Source organism: Rattus rattus, chromosome 4 (genome assembly GCF_011064425.1).
Source record: "Rattus rattus isolate New Zealand chromosome 4, Rrattus_CSIRO_v1, whole genome shotgun sequence".
Taxonomy (NCBI): Eukaryota; Metazoa; Chordata; class Mammalia; order Rodentia; family Muridae; genus Rattus; species Rattus rattus.
In genome coordinates, this window is record NC_046157.1 from 4,132,384 (window position 1) to 4,148,043 (window position 15,660).

The 15,660-nt window shown below is 42.9% G+C and overlaps 1 protein-coding gene across 6 annotated transcripts in view; it reads left to right on the forward strand.

The window, feature by feature from the left end:
• The window catches only part of LOC116898681 (protein HIRA), a 105,314-nt gene that overhangs the window by 8,960 nt on the left and 80,694 nt on the right, over positions 1 to 15,660 (forward strand). For 3 of the 6 annotated variants that reach the window (XM_032899935.1, XM_032899934.1, XM_032899933.1), the window contains 4 exons: positions 8,210 to 8,272; positions 9,849 to 9,959; positions 11,110 to 11,200; positions 12,802 to 12,896. In XM_032899935.1, the coding sequence (XP_032755826.1) occupies positions 8,210 to 8,272; positions 9,849 to 9,959; positions 11,110 to 11,200; positions 12,802 to 12,896 (360 nt within the window). The other 3 variants (XM_032899937.1, XM_032899938.1, XM_032899939.1) reach the window with 3 other exon arrangements.

Genomic DNA, 15,660 nt, shown 5'->3' on the forward strand with positions numbered 1-15,660 from the left:
TGGAGCAAGAACCACCAATGGCCTTGTGAGGAGGAAATAGCTGTACCACAACAAGAGGAAGTGGGAGCTGGGGGACTTGTGAAGCTGTTATGATGCAGGCAAGAGTTGATTATATCTGATTGAGGTGGTAATGACCCTGGTAAGTTACAGATGGGTTTATGTGGGTATGTATGGAGCTGAATGGTTCTAAATCAGACTGAGGGGTTAAGACCTTCTATTCTCATGCATTGGATTCTCTAGGATGGAATTATAGATTCCTATGAGAGGACTTGAATTTACTTCTCACCACCCGTCAGGCAACTCATAACCACCTGTAAGCCCACCCCAGGAGGTCTTCATACACATACACACACCCACACACCCCCACACACACACCCCTTCATGCAGACACATGCAGACCATGTGGGTGCTGGGAACTTAATCCAGATCTCTGGAAGAGCAGTCAGTGCTTCTAACTGCTGAGCCATTGCGCCAGCATTCTTTTGTTTGTATTTTAAGACAGAGTTTTGCTTTATAACTCAGACTGACTTTTTCTCAAGACTTAGTTTTCAGCTTATTTTTATAGGTTCTCAGAAGTAGAATTGCTGCATCCTAATATTCTATTTCTAAAGCAGTTTTTTTTTTTTTTTTTTTTTTTTTCGAGCTGGGGACCAAACCTAGGGCCTTATGCGCTTTTGCTAGGCAAGTGCTCTACCGTTGAGCTAAATCCCCAACCCCTAATATTCTATTTCTAATTAGCCTGCAAACTTTCATATCATGGTGATACCATGTTTTACATTTTGAAATCCCAACAAAGTTTCCATTTTCTCCACATTCTTGCCAATATCTGTCACTTTATAGTTTGCTGGCTAGTAACCTTTATTGACTAAAGTGGATTTTAGGATTGAAGGGAAAGAGAATCTTCATTGCTTCCTGGCTATTCATGTCTTCATAGGAAAAATGTGTATTTAAGTCCTGTGTTTATTATTTAATTTTTAAAAAGTTTGTTTTTAAATTATGTGTAGGCATGTGTCTGCATGAAGGGGTGTGTGTGTGGATGAAGACCTCCTGGGGTGGGCTTACAGGTGGTTACGAGTTGCCTGACACGGGTGGTGAGAAGTGAATTTAAGTCCTCTCAAAGAGCAGCAAGTGCTTTTAACCACAGAATCATCTCTTCAGGCATCTGTCTTTTTTTTTTTTTTTTGTCTTAAATGTTTTAATTCTTGTTTTTATGTGTATGGTTGTTTTGCCTACATGTAAGTCTGTGCACCACATGTGTGCCTGATGCCCACAGAAAGCAGAAGGTGTCAGATCCCCTGCAACTAGAGTTATATAGACAGTTGCATTGAGGGTCAGAGGACAACTTGTTGGGTTCAGTTCTCTTCCATTATGTGGCTGTTTGACACTATTCCCTGGAGAAGTGAACAAATGTCTAATTACCCCAACTAAGGCATCAACAACAGACCACAGTGGAGGTTCCATGGCAGTCCAGCTTGGTAAATCAGTGAGTTTATTGGTGCTACTTAAAGGGGTATGGATGAAGGGTTACATATTAGGAGCAGGACTGACGGAAAGACTGCTGAGTTTTCAGAAGCCTGTGCTAGTGTGAGTGCCAGCTCTCAAAAGCTGGAACTCAGGAGCTAACTCACAGCAGGACTTATAGGTAGTAGCTCATTGGTCTGAGAATATTGGCATAATCAGCAGTTCTTACCTGTTCAGGTGTTCAGTTTCAGGGACTTGCTGAAACTTAGACTTTTATTACTTCTCAAGTATTAAGGAGTCTACCTTTAGAGCATACAACTCGTTCTCCATCACTGTCTCAGAACTATAAGTTCATGCTATCATACCCAGCTCTCTGGGTTTGTACTCTGATAGCTTACTGGGAAGACTAGATTCAAAACATGCTGCAAATGTCCCGGGAGCTGGAGTTTGCATAAGGGTAAGGCCTTCACTCATTGCACTCTGTCACAGGAGCTGCCCAATAGAGCTTGGCTTAATAAATACTGATGGATTTAGAGTTAAGTGAAGGTAAGCCAGGAATGCTGGTGCACTGTAATTCTCACACCTAGGACACAGAGGCAGGCAGAGCTCTGTGAGTTCAAGGCCAGACTACTCTACAAAGTTTCAGGCCTATCTGAGCTACATAGTGAGACCCTGCTAAACAAATGAACAAATAAAACCCAATCAACCAAATAAACTACCTAAAACAACTTTGGTCTAATTTCTTATTAAAACTTTTGAGTGTTTTCTGCTAGGGGAAAAAGCTATTTCTAAAAGTTCTGAAAGAATTTTAAGGATTTCCTTTTTTCTTCTTTTCCTTCCTTTGTTTTGTTTTGTCCACGGAGATCTGCCTGCCTCTGCCTCCCAAGTACTGGGATTAAAGGTGAGCTCCACTATTTTCTAGACCTAAGGGTTTCTTAATCAAATTGACCTGAAAAGAATAAAGTTAGTGATTTCATAGTTTGTGATGGAAATAAAGCAAAGCTATAGCAATCACAGCATAAAGACAGACCCAGAGAACAATGGAATAAAGTAAGGAGCCTGGGGGATATGCTCAGTGGTTTATTAAGTCTGTTGTTGGCACTGGACATGGAACCCAGAGCATTGCACATGCTAAAGTGCCCTCCACCTCCTGAGCTACATATGTGTTCAGTCAAGTGACTGCGGGGCTGCTACCTGCCTCCCCACTAAAAATCTGGGATGAAAGGTGTTTGATCTCTACCAGGCTAGTCTGTAGGGTCTTGTGTGGGCTGAAGAGCAAATTCTTGGAGAAGTGGCCCATGATGGGTGTGCAGGAGTGTTCTGGTTAAGGCTGACTTGAAGGAAAGATACTGCCCAACATTGCTAGCGTTCAGGGTTTATACGGATTTATCTTTTGTCTGTGTTTATACAAAGGCCTGAAGTTGGAGGCAGTTGGGAATTTATCATTATTTTGCTGTGCCGAAGGAAAAATTCTTTAGCCAGCCAGACTGGTAAAATCTTTTGCTTAGCTTCACTCATGAACCCTTTGTTAAGATCATTCTTGTTGACAAGGACTGTAGTGATGACTTTCCTGGAGCTGAGAGGCCTAGGTGATAGGGAGTTGGGAGCTGGCACTTCAGTGGTAGTGCTGTGTAGGTGCACCCCATACCTCATCTAAACCACTGTTCATCAAGGATCACTCAGGAAGAAAAGAGTGGTGTCAGGCAACCCAGTCATACCCTTCACTAAACTGTCCTGGCCTGAGAAATATTAAATTAAGTAGATGCATTGTAGAAGCACCGTGTTACAGTATCTTGATCTGTCCACAGGGAGCAGGTGTGTGTAAGTCAGGTAAGCTTGTCCTCACTACTTCTGCTGTGGAACAAATTAAGCAATTAGTCAAGGCTGTGTAGCATATCAGAGGCAGGCCTGAAGAGTCAGTCCAAAAAGGGACAACATTAAAATCTAAACCTGTTATTAGTCTTTATTTTAACCTTCCTTTGGAGCCTTGAGATCCACCCTTTTTCCATGCAGCATTTGTTGAGCCAGAGTGTGAATGTGACCATTGAAGTGTCCCTTTTGAATGAGGCCTGAGCTCTTGGATGGAGCATATCTGATCATGCTTACCTCATGAACTCTGGAGCAGTACTCACGTGCTTCTTGATTCAGCGCTGTGTCCTCTGGCTCATTTTTCCCCTACCCATCTGGCTGCCTTGCCCTCAGTGGTTGAGGCTTACTTAATTCAGTTACTTTAGAGGGAAGCTCAGGCTAGGTGAAGTTCTTTCTTCTTTTTGAGCGGTGTAGCTGTATGTTGCTGTATCTTTTTACTTAGGTTTGTATGATTATCTCATTCTGGGAGCTCCCTATAGGTAGGGCTAGCTATCACACTATGTGTATGTTTGTATCTGCACATTGTAGATATTTATTACTGTAGATCGGGTGAGAAAGTTTCTAGGTGATGGATGCTTCAGACGTATGGTGTGAGGACGTGAGCTGTGACTGGTATCTGTTCTGGGGTAATAAGAAGGTTTGTGGTATGACAAGCTTCATAAGAAGGCCTGTTTACAATATGACATTTCACAGACTTATAGAACAGAAAATTATTCTTCCCCGATGCCTACCACAAGACATAGAGCTTTTAAAAAAAGTTAAACTGACAAATACCTATTTTAAGTTATCTGAAGCCAAAAGGTGGATAATTGTCACTTTTAGATATCCCTTATGTGATATAGTACCCTCTAGCTTTATTGATGTGGACAGCCATTTTTACTCCTTGCTTACGATTCCACACTTGGCAAGGCTCATCAGGCTGCTGTTACCTTGGATTTACCGAGTCTGCTGGGACAGCTTTAGAGCATGCAGCTAGAATATCACAGGCTCTGTGCTCAGAGCCTTGATTCTCACTGTTGTGTGTCCTCAACAATCCTCTTTGTGCAGACAGCTGAGGCCTCTTCAAAGCAGGTAGTTGAGCTGGGAACCAGATTTCTCCAGACAGCGAGACTGAGACGCTTGACCTTTGTAAGGTCCAGCTTAGCACAGGAACGTGTTGGTTAAAGCAGGTAACCGACCAGCCCCAACTCAAGGCAAAGAAGGCCATAGGAATGGTAGACCTTAGGAGGTGCATTTTGCATAGTCCAAAGGCCTGAAGTAATGTGTCCCATTATGTCATGCGGACACATTCACACTCTGGCCCACTCTCCTACCCTTCTTTGCTTCTTTCCTGTACACAGCCATGGTGGATTATGTGGATTAGCTAGGGACCATGGCACAGTATCAATTCAGGCTTGTGAGCTGGGTGTTGTGTGGTTCAGGACAACCTTTCCGTGTGCCTTTGTGTCTTCCTAGTGTAAAATGAGAATGTCAGAAGTATTTATCCCAGGAAATGATATAATTAGAAAATGCCTGGGTTGAGCTCCCCTTCAGAGTTTGTGGGGCAGATCAGATGTGCAAAAGCATGTTCTGCTACTGAGGCTTGGAGCTAGGTAGCGTTCATGAGCTGTGCCTAGCATAGCCCTGGCTCTTCACCCCCAGAAAGCATTCCAGTAGAGGTGGCTGTTGCTCTCCTTACCATATGGGGAGGAGTCTTCTGTCTGGAACACCATAGGACGTACTGGTGCTGATTTTGCCACTGTTCCTTGTATCTGGCAAGACTCACTGTCTTGACTTAGTGGTGACTGCCACAACCGCTGGAAACAATACCTGCATGACTTGAGGCTGGGCCCACAGCCCCAGATGTCCTTCCTGGTTTCTCAAACCTTTTTTTTTTTTTTTTTTTGTGAGGACTATTCTTGGATTGGGTGGACAAGAAAGCTACTGTCTTGGAGTTCTTTCTCTCCTTTACTTTAGCCTTTGGGTAAGTGTGATGCCAAAAGAGGGCAAGGGCATGCCAGTGTGGTCCTGAGTGGAAGCAGCGACAAATAGGTACCAGGCGAAACCTTCTGCTCATCTTCACTGAGCTTTGAGGATGTACCCTCCTTTATGCACTATGTAATTTCTGGATCTTTTTCTTTTTAACCTTTCTTTAACATGTGTGTGTGTGTTTGTTTGTATGCATGCTCTCCTGTGCCACGGTATATCTGTGGGGGTCAGAGGACAACTTGTAGGAGTTGGGTCTTCTACCATGTGAGTTCTAGAGGTTGAGTTTAGATCGTCAGGCTTGGTGCAAAACACTCTGCCAGTTCATGGGTTCTTTTCTTTTTCTTTTTTTTTTTTCTTTTTTCTTTCTTTTTTCTTTTTTTCCGGAGCTGGGGACCGAACCCAGGGCTTTGTGCTTGGTAGGCAAGTGCTCTACCACTGAGCTAAATCCCCAACCCCATGGGTTCTCTTCTTGATGACTAAGACAAAACTAATTAAGATCTGCTGTGTTTGGAATCTAGGGGAAGATGGACTTGCAGTTCCATCTCTCAGTGTACCCACTACTAGGTCTGTTCCTTCAGAGCTATCTAGGATATGAGCTGTGTTGGGAGTTATCTCTGGAAGCCCAGGAATAAAAGGATAAGCTATGTTGGAGAAAAATGAGGACTGAGTCTGCTATGTGTCCAATGTCCAAGATGTGTACAACACATACACACACACACACACACGCACGCACGCACACACACGCACACACACACACACACACACACACACACACACGCCAAGACACACACACACACACACGACGCACGCACGCACACGCACACACGCCACACACACACGCACACACGCTGCCACAAGCACACACACACACACACACACACACACACACACACACACACACACGCACGCTCCAGAGAAGAACCAAGCAGTTGCTTGTCTAGACTTGACCAGTTTCTGTAGAATTGGCTCCTGATCAGCCTGCAGATCACTGAAGGGACTTGGGGACTAGGCAGAGGCTGCCAGTATGATAACAGGGTCTACAGTGTTAGTTTTGTTAATTTAGAATACAGGAGACCATAGAACATGTGGTGTGATTGCTAAACTTTCCAAAGGTTTCTGTTTGTATTTGGCACCCCTGTTCCATAGTGGTCTTGCACAGCTGTTTCTCCTACTACTACCAGTGACCAAGAAGAATGAGAAGATATTTCCCTGTTATGTTGATTTGATCACACAGATAAGACTCTGGAAGATGTCCAAGGCGCATCACCAAGGACCCATATTGGTTCCTGCCTTCGGGTACCTGCATTGGATTTTCCACACTGGCATGTTGTCCCCCGCAGGGTTTACAGCTCTCCCTCATGTAGTCACCAGGGGCTCCTACCTTGTCACATGTGAAACTCCAGAGCTGATGACTTTTGTTCCTTGTCCACAGCAGTAGTTGCTGATGCTCAGTTGACTGCCATTCTTCTAACCTGTCACTTACATGTCACTTACATGCTGATGATATAGTCTGAACTCAGTAGTACTAATAGGACACCTGCAGCTTTTGTCCCTTTGGCTCTGGAAACAGACCAGGGAGTTGGACAGATACCCACTAGGCACAAGGCCCTTCGATTACCCTCCTCAGACTATGTGGTTTTGGTTTTGTTGTTGGTCAGCCTTGTATGCCAATTGCCTCAGCTAGGCCTGGGTGCAAAGGGACTCTTTGTTGTTTCTAAGAACCTGCTTTAACCGTTTACACTTAGGAACTGATTGTCTAATTTAATAGAGTATACACATTAACAGAGGTCAAAACGGGATGCTGAAAGGGTAGCCTTTCTATACAACTCCAGGGGAGATGTGAACCAAAGTAAGGATATCATTAAAGTCCAATTTGGTGAGCCATTGCTTGCGTGGTTTTTTTTTTTTTTTTTTGGATTACTTTCAGGAGTACGGGTGAGGGGTTACATACAGGAGTATGGATGACTCAAAGACAGCTGCATCTCCAAAAGCCCACCCTGGCATGGGTGATAGCTACTGAAAGCTGGGACCTGGAGTGTGCCACACAGCCTGCAGACTGCTCAATAGACTGGAGAGATCTCTTCCAGCATGCTCAGTTGGTCCAAGCCTTTTTTAGGCAATTCAGCTGGTCTGAAAGCCTCTCAGTAGGCTTTACTGTTTAGCCACTCTTGGGGAGGAAGGGAGCTAGTGTGTCCTATGGCTAGGGTTAGGGTCAGTTTCAGGAATTTCCTGAGGTTTTTGTTGTTTACTTTCTAGTTTTAAGGAATTTCCCTGAGTATGGAATGTTTCACCTCCCTTTGGAACATTCCTAGTGTTCCAAGCTTCCCTCCAAGATTGAGTGCTTTATCTTGGAGGGAATTGCTACATGTCATGTGTGTAGTATAGATTTTCAGGACCACTTTCAGGAACCAAAATCTTAACAAGAGAAGGGAGAACCCTCAGCTGCAATGAGTCATTAGACCTGCTTATGACAGCCAGCCAGTCAGAAAGGATGGAGAGTGTCCTCCTTTCCAAGCTGTCAACCAAGTACCGACTCACAGGATTGGGAGATGTCATCAGGCATAGATGTGAGTCCTTTCACAGGAGCTTGTGACTTGAGCTTTTACTGCAGACAGTTTATGGCCTTTATATATTCAGGTCCCCAGGAAATACCCAGAAGTGTTCCCAGTGGTGACTGCTTAGTCTCTGTTGGGTTTTCAGCTATTTGCTGTTGCTTGGAGAGTCTAGCAGGTTTGACTAACTAAAGCTGTTAGAGCGCCCCATTCTTACAGCTCATTTTATCTACAGCCTGATGTTTTGTCCTAGGTGTAAATTTAGAGGTGTTATTTGAGTAATCAATATTTTAAAAATGAAAATTTATTGTTTTCTAGTGAATAAAAGCCAAGCTAGATGTGTTTGTCTTTGTTTCCAGGGAAGCCGATTTTTTCAGTTGATATTCACCCTGATGGGACCAAGTTTGCAACTGGAGGACAAGGTATGTTGTCGAGTGAACATCACTTTCCTGTTGCCGTACTCTGCTTCTCCTGGATCCATGGTTAGCTATAGCGAGACAACTTGTCGCTTTGTAATATGACTGTGACTCAGTTTAAAGTGCACAGTTTGAACAGGTTAAATCACAAACTTTTTTTTTAAAGCTGGATTTTGGATACAGGAAGATATAAATTCTAGGCAGCCTGGACTGCAAAGTGAAGTCCTACTTGAAGATGAACGTTTTTAGGGGTCCGTAGGATGATCTTATAAATATTGTGAAGCTGGCTTATCATTCTCATTAAAGCTTTTTATTAAGGTAAAGCTAGAACGAGATTGCATCCTTACATCTCTATTATTAGATATAAGTGGGCAGGATCCCCCTCCCCTCACAACGCCCAGTTACAGAGACAAGGATTTTGTCAGTATTTTTACTTGAATGGATGGCTAGACTGCAGTTCCTCTGGAGAAGGAATTTGACTGTGTTAGTGAGAAAATAAGAATGTCCAGAACATTTGAAAATAGTATCCATGGTATTATCAGCACGCTTCACTCGGCATCCTCTGTGGTATTGAGATAACATATCTCTGCTTGGAAAGACAACACACACTTTTTTTAAACGCTAGGAAACCAAGCTTTTATTTATAGCGGTAAGAAGTAGCATTTGCTCAAGACCCCCTCCCCCACCTTCCAGGTGCTACGGGTGGGCTCACAGTAGGCAACCTGTGCAGAGGCAGGCTCAAGGCAGTTGTGGTTGAAAAAGCTTTTTCCTCTGCTCTAAGAGGGTTAATTAGGAAATATTTTTACACATTGGCCGAAGAAGAGTTTAAAGCATTTTGTCATTACTTTGGAACATCCATTTCAGATGTACATTATTTTTTTTTTTCATGACTTGTGTTAATTATAGCGATGGAAAGCAAGCAAGCAAGCAAAAATAATTAGTAAAATGTGTAGATAGACTTTTCAGTACAGCTGGCATCAACTTATGACCCTCCTAAATTCCCTCTTTTGGTTGATCTCCATCTATAGGTGACTGCAAAGGGCAGATAAGAAGGTAATGAGCCCTTTTTCCTGTGTTCAGGGCACATTTCAAATTTGGGTCTCAAAGCGTCCAGTCAGTTCTGGAAACAGCCACCGGATCCAGGCAGCACCTTGAAGGGGAGGGAAACCCTGGTAGGGACTGCACTTTTCTCCTTTTCCTCGGTGCACATGCAGACCTGAAGGGGCCTGACAGTGACTTTCCTTCCTCTTTGTTTTGTAGATGAGGAGTCTGTGTGTTCTGGATAGGAATGAGGACCTCAGAGGCCAGACAGAGGCTCTGTCTCTTCCTAATTTGTAGTTCAGTCAGTGTTCTTTTTATAAAGACAGGCTGGCCTCAACTACTATTAAATTCACTCTCTTTTGGGTCCCTGTTATTTTTTCCCTCATCTTTGTGTCATTTACATTAATAATTCAAGATAAGTCTGCTTAGATCTAGTCAAGTATGATTTATAGAAACTAAATGAGCATTTTCCATAGTTATTGTTATCAATATCAAGTTTCCACTTCTTGCATATTGAGCTTTTCTTGCTCCTTCATTTCAGGGCAGGATTCTGGGAAGGTTGTGATCTGGAATATGTCTCCAGTCCTCCAGGAGGATGACGAGAAGGATGAAAATATTCCCAAGATGCTTTGCCAGATGGACAATCACTTAGGTATTACAGAGTGGCCCTTTGCAGGCTTTGCGTGTTGGCAGAGTGCCCAAGGTTAGCACATGTGTTTGTAATTAGAAAGATAAGGCCCCGTGCGGCGTTAACTCCCCTCGGCCTGCTGTCTGAAGGCACAGATGTTGGCTGCACACCTGGGTGAGTTATTCGGCAGAAGACTCGGCCCGCCCACAGAACCATCTTTGGAGAGTCTGCAGGTACCTCTGGTGATTTCCTGCTCATGAGTCGTTACTGCCTGATTCCATGGGGCTTTGGGACCAGTGACCTGGACACAGTAGGGTTCTGGGGAAGGGTACACAACAGACAGCTCCCCAGGTGTCTCAGATCGGTGCTGTGTCAGTAAGAGTCTCTCTGCCAGGACCCTTTAGAATGTGGAATGGTTTCATGTTTTCCTTTCCTGTTGTATGTGATGCCTTAGTGACCATTGGCAGTGACTACTGTTTGGTATTAGTTCCTTCCTCCGCTTCGTGTGTTCTTACAAGCCTCTCAGTGTCACTGGGTCTAGAGCATAAGTTGCTCATGGGCTGTGCATCCACTTCAGTGCTGTTAGGCTCTGTCATATTTCGTACCTCCCAAGATTGAGCTAGGTGTGCTCCTGGAGCCGTAACCTAGAAGCAGCCTGGGGGTTTCTGCTGGACTAAGCTGAACTACACCCAGAATCTGTCAGTCTCCTACTGATGAGTTTGGGAAGTCTAAATTTAAAAGGGATGGCTCTGGGTAATCGAGGTTATTCAGAGCTATGTGTTCAACCCAGCAACTTCTTGGAAAGTTCTGGAAAAGACATCTTGGCTTTCCTACTATATGTTTCATTTTGAGAATGATCCCTATTGAAATTCATCTCATCAATAGATAACCTTTTGAAAATAATGAAGTTTATCACTGTTGATAGGAATAAGCTTCCTGTTGTGTCATTCAGCACAATTCTCAGATTATGCATATTTCCCCTTAGACTGTTCTGTTCATTCATTATAGCACAGGATTAGTGTTTCACTGAATTGTTTCTCTGGAACTCTTATGCAGTAAATAAATGCTTTAAGTAGATTAGGTAGTTATAAACCTTACCTCTCGCCAGATTCTGCATAGTGCAAATGGGCATGCCTATTGGATTTTCATCACCTTATTTTTTTTTTCTTCCCAGCATGTGTGAACTGTGTGCGGTGGTCAAACAGTGGGATGTATTTAGCTTCTGGGGGAGATGACAAACTGATTATGGTGTGGAAGCGGGCTACGTAAGCATCATTTTTCTTTTTCACATTTAATTTTTAGAAGCTTCTTTGCTGGTCTTTATCAAAGTCACCTTTCCTACCCTGGCATAGAAGTCCTAACTTCATAAGTAGCAAGACGTTGCCATAGGTCAGAAGTGGATGTAGCCTGACAAGTGACTCGGAGACTTCTGTTCTGCCTGCTGACCAGGTCAGCCACCCTCTTGTAGGAACACAGGACTTAGCTGAGAAGGAAGGTTTAATCCTTAAAGCCACTGACATTGTGTCTTCCTTTGTTATTCAAATAAAATTTCTCATGGAACCCTCACATACCAAATGACTAAGATCTGAATCAGGGCTAGGAATCCAGAGCCCATCTTCCTTGCCTCATTTTGTGGCAGCCTTGTCTTGCAGTAAACTAAGGATCATCTGTGGAAATTTTTTCTTTACCCTTGAGTATAATGGGTTCTGATACTGTGTCCCACAATTAGCTTTCCATGTGACACTCTGGGCCACACTGTGTCCCAGACCTGGCATCATTGTTCAGCCAGAGCAACTATAGCCATAGCTTTGAGAGCTGACTCATGCTGTCTTCTGTGCCCACTCGGCTGCCTCAGGAGCTCTCTGGTTGAGTGTATAGCTTTACAAGAGCAAAGGGTGTTTGCAGAGGCTCTGGGCATGGTACCCTCTTCCATGTAACTCCACCTGGAAAGAGTCAGTACCTGTGACTCTTGTATTTTTCTAACTTACTTTTTAAAGCAGGAGTATTGAATCCATTATAAAGGGACTTAAAATATTATTATTATTATTATTATTATTATTATTATTATTATTATTATTACTTTTTTTTGAGTCAGGCATAGTGGTTCCTATGTGTGGTGGACCCAGCTACTCAGGAAGGACTGGCTTGAACCCAGGAGTTTGAGATAATTCTGGGTATTCTGGGTAGTATAGTGAGTGAGACCTTACTTTCAAATAAAAATGCAGTTGATATTCTTTTTTTTTTTTTTTTTTAAATTAAAAAAGACAGGGGTCTCATGTAGCCTAGACCCTTGGATGACCTTGAACTTCTGATCCTGCTGTCTCTACCTCCTGAATGCCAAGATTACCAGTGTGCATCACATGCCCCGGTGCTTATATTTACTTACTTACTTATTTGTGATGTCCTACTCTAAATAACCAATACGAGTAATATGTTTAGTATGCAATTTAGAAATGCAAAAATAGCTCATAGTTCTACAACCTACAGAAAGCCATGGTTAAGCTTTTGGTTTTTCGTGATGTGTATTTCTTTGCTCTATTCCATGTGTAGAGTGTCTGTGCTACATGTAGTTTTTAAGTCATGTAAATGGTATCACATCATAGATGGTGTCCTGTGGTCTGCTTCTTTCACTTTGTCTTGAAAATTTTCCTGTTGAAAATCTGCAGTGGATAAGTATTATTTCACGCATGCATGGATTGATCATAAGTCACACTTCTGCCACATCTTTAGTTTAACAACCTGGTGCTTTTAGCTGCTATCTGGTTTTGCTTTTTCTGTTTGCTATGATAAACTGTGCTACAGGGAGCATCTCTGAACAGTATCTAGAACACTCCATGAGTGCACATCTCATGCCTCTTTCACACAGGTACATTGGGCCCAGCACTGTGTTTGGCTCCAGTGGTAAGCTTGCCAATGTGGAGCAATGGCGGTGTGTCTCCATCCTCCGGAGTCACTCAGGCGGTAAGTGGGCCACTTTTTTGGGTGAGTAGATCCCCTTTGATCGCCTTAGATAATCATTAGCACCTCTGTGTACCTTTGCTACAGTTTGGTCTGTATCTGGGGTAGTATATATATACACATATCATACATAAATTAATTTTTTTGTGAGTGTGAACATGTACACCCCATGAACATGTAGAGGTGAGAGGACACTTGCCTGAGTCAGTTCCCTTGCTCTACCATGTGGTTTCTGAGGATCAAAGTTAGGTTGTCAGGTTTGGTAGCAAACATCTTTACCTACTGATCTATCTCACTGGTCCTATTGGAAACCTTTTTAACCTGACCTTGGCTATGTTTATAAAGTGGTTCAAACAGGCTTAGTTTGGAAAGAGTCACATTACAGATTTAAGCTGAAGAGGAAGATGACTGGTCTATATAAGCCCATGTGCTTTAGGTACCAAGTACCATGATCCACATGTATACAATTCAGACTTTGGAGAAGGCTGTGGTGCAGCAGGGAAGAAACTCCTTACAAAAACAAAGCAAAACAAGAACAACAGGAACTGTTTAGGATTGAGCCTGGGACTCTGGGAGAAAACAAGGTCACAGGGATAGGCTACAGTTCACTCGTAGTGTATGCTCAGTAGATTCCTTTAACTTCAAGTGAATAAACTAGTTTCTTAACAGTATTTTGGAGATTGTATTGTTGTGTGCGTGACTGTTGGTTTATGTCTGTATACTACACGTGTGTGGTGCCTGTGGAGGCAGAGGAGGTGGACTGGTGATTGGACGATGTCTGAGGTCATTGTTAGCCACAGTATAGGTGCTGGAAATTGAACCAGAATTCTTTGGAACTGCAGCCAGTGTTCTTACTGCTGACCCATCTTTCCAGCCTACCTCGACCCCTCCTAAAAGATGCTTCATTATAAACTATGTGTTCAGGCCAGGCCGCTGGTGCGTCCTTCTATCCTAGCACTCAGGAAGTAGAAACAGGCAGATCTCTCTGAGTTCAAGGCCAGCTTGGTTCACGGAATGAATTCCAGGCTAACCAAGGCTAAACACTGAGACCCTGTCCCCTCAAACCAAACAAAAACAAACAAACAAACAATACCCAATCAACCAATCAAATAAACCAAACAACAACAACAACAACAAAAACCCTAAATAAAATAAAATAAAATAAAATAAAATAAAATAAAATAAAATAAAATAAAACAACGTGCCCCTGTGGGTACGTGTATGTGAGTGCAGATGCCCTTGGAAGTGTCAGAAGAGGGCATCTGATCCTCTGTATTTGTGGGTTGCCAGTGTGATGCTGGGAACTGAGTTTGGGTCCTGTGTAAGAGTTGTGTGGATTTGCTCCTAACTCTTGAGGCATCTCATCAGCCTCCAGAAGGAGAAATGAGTCTTTTTGTTTTGTTTTCTTTTGAGACAGGGCTTCCCTATGTAGCCTGGTTGTCTTGGAATTTACTATGTAGTCTGAGGTTGGTCTCAGACTCAGAGCTCTATTGGCCTCTGCTTCCTGTGTTTTGCAGTTAAAGATGTATATCACCATGCAGGCTAAATTCATCTCTTAAGAACCAGAGGTAGAAGATTAGTGAAAAGCTCACTGAGAAAGCTAAAGCAGGGACCTTGTGTTGTTGCTTGATAACAAGAAGCTTGTCCACTTTGCCCTTTCCACTTTCATAGCAACTTACAGGGCATCTAGTTCGGCCTCATTGGAGCCCGACACAAGTGTCTAAGAGGGCGTTTAAGGTTAGGCAGGGGCAGGGTGTCAAGTGAGGACCCTTAGCCTGGGACCCTTGCCTGAGACTCGGGCTGAGCTCTAATGTGAGAGTCTCTCCCGTGCCACCTCCCCTGGGAGTCCCTTAGCAGGTAAGCTGGTTGGCAGACTTGAGGTGGCAGACTTGATACTTCTGTTTGCTGGCTCTGGTAGCGGGTCTGTGTAGAGCTGTTCATGACGGAGCGTTAGTGAGAAGCAGATAGATGACCAAGAAGCTGCTGGGTCTCTGAAAAGAAAAGGTGAAAAAAATATATCTGACAGATTTAACTAGATGTGAAAAGAAAAAAAAGAGACAGAATTAGAAGTGATGATCTAGAAAAATATTTAAGCATTAAGCTAAAAACAAAAACAAAAGCAAGAAACAAACTCCAAGTTCTTAATTAATGCTAAAGGGAAATGTTTGAATCTTTGAGTGAGAAAGTTGGAAACCAGGGAGCTCTAAAATGGGTCCTGGTTCTGATCCCTTGCAGTAGGTTCTGATGTACGGCTGCAGACAGACTCCCTCATGTTGTCCCTCGCCTTTTTACTTTTGATTTTGGGACAGGGTCTCATAGTGGTTCCCATGCTGAGCATGAGTACATTAAATTCAGACCGGCCTTGAACATACTGTCTTCTTGCCTCAGTCTCCCAAGTATCTGGGATTATTAGACCACTCAGTTGTCTCAGCTCTAAATTATTTATTGTTATATTTCAAGTTTTGAGAAACATTCTACAGAACATAGAAATATTTATTCTTCAAAGCAAGATAGAACACTTAGTTTCAAAACCCCAATTGAAAATAACAGGGAAACATAACCGGAATAAAAATAGAAACATTAGTAGAAATACTAGAGAATAAAATATTCAAAAAGTTAGCTCATCATAATTAAATTTGATCCATGCAGAAGAATTTGAATAGATGGAAGTCTATTATCTACCTAGTAGTAGATTTAAATGACTTATGCTATGAAGTCATCGTTGGTATTCTAACAAGAGTGCTAGCTAATTAGTCATTGCTCTCTA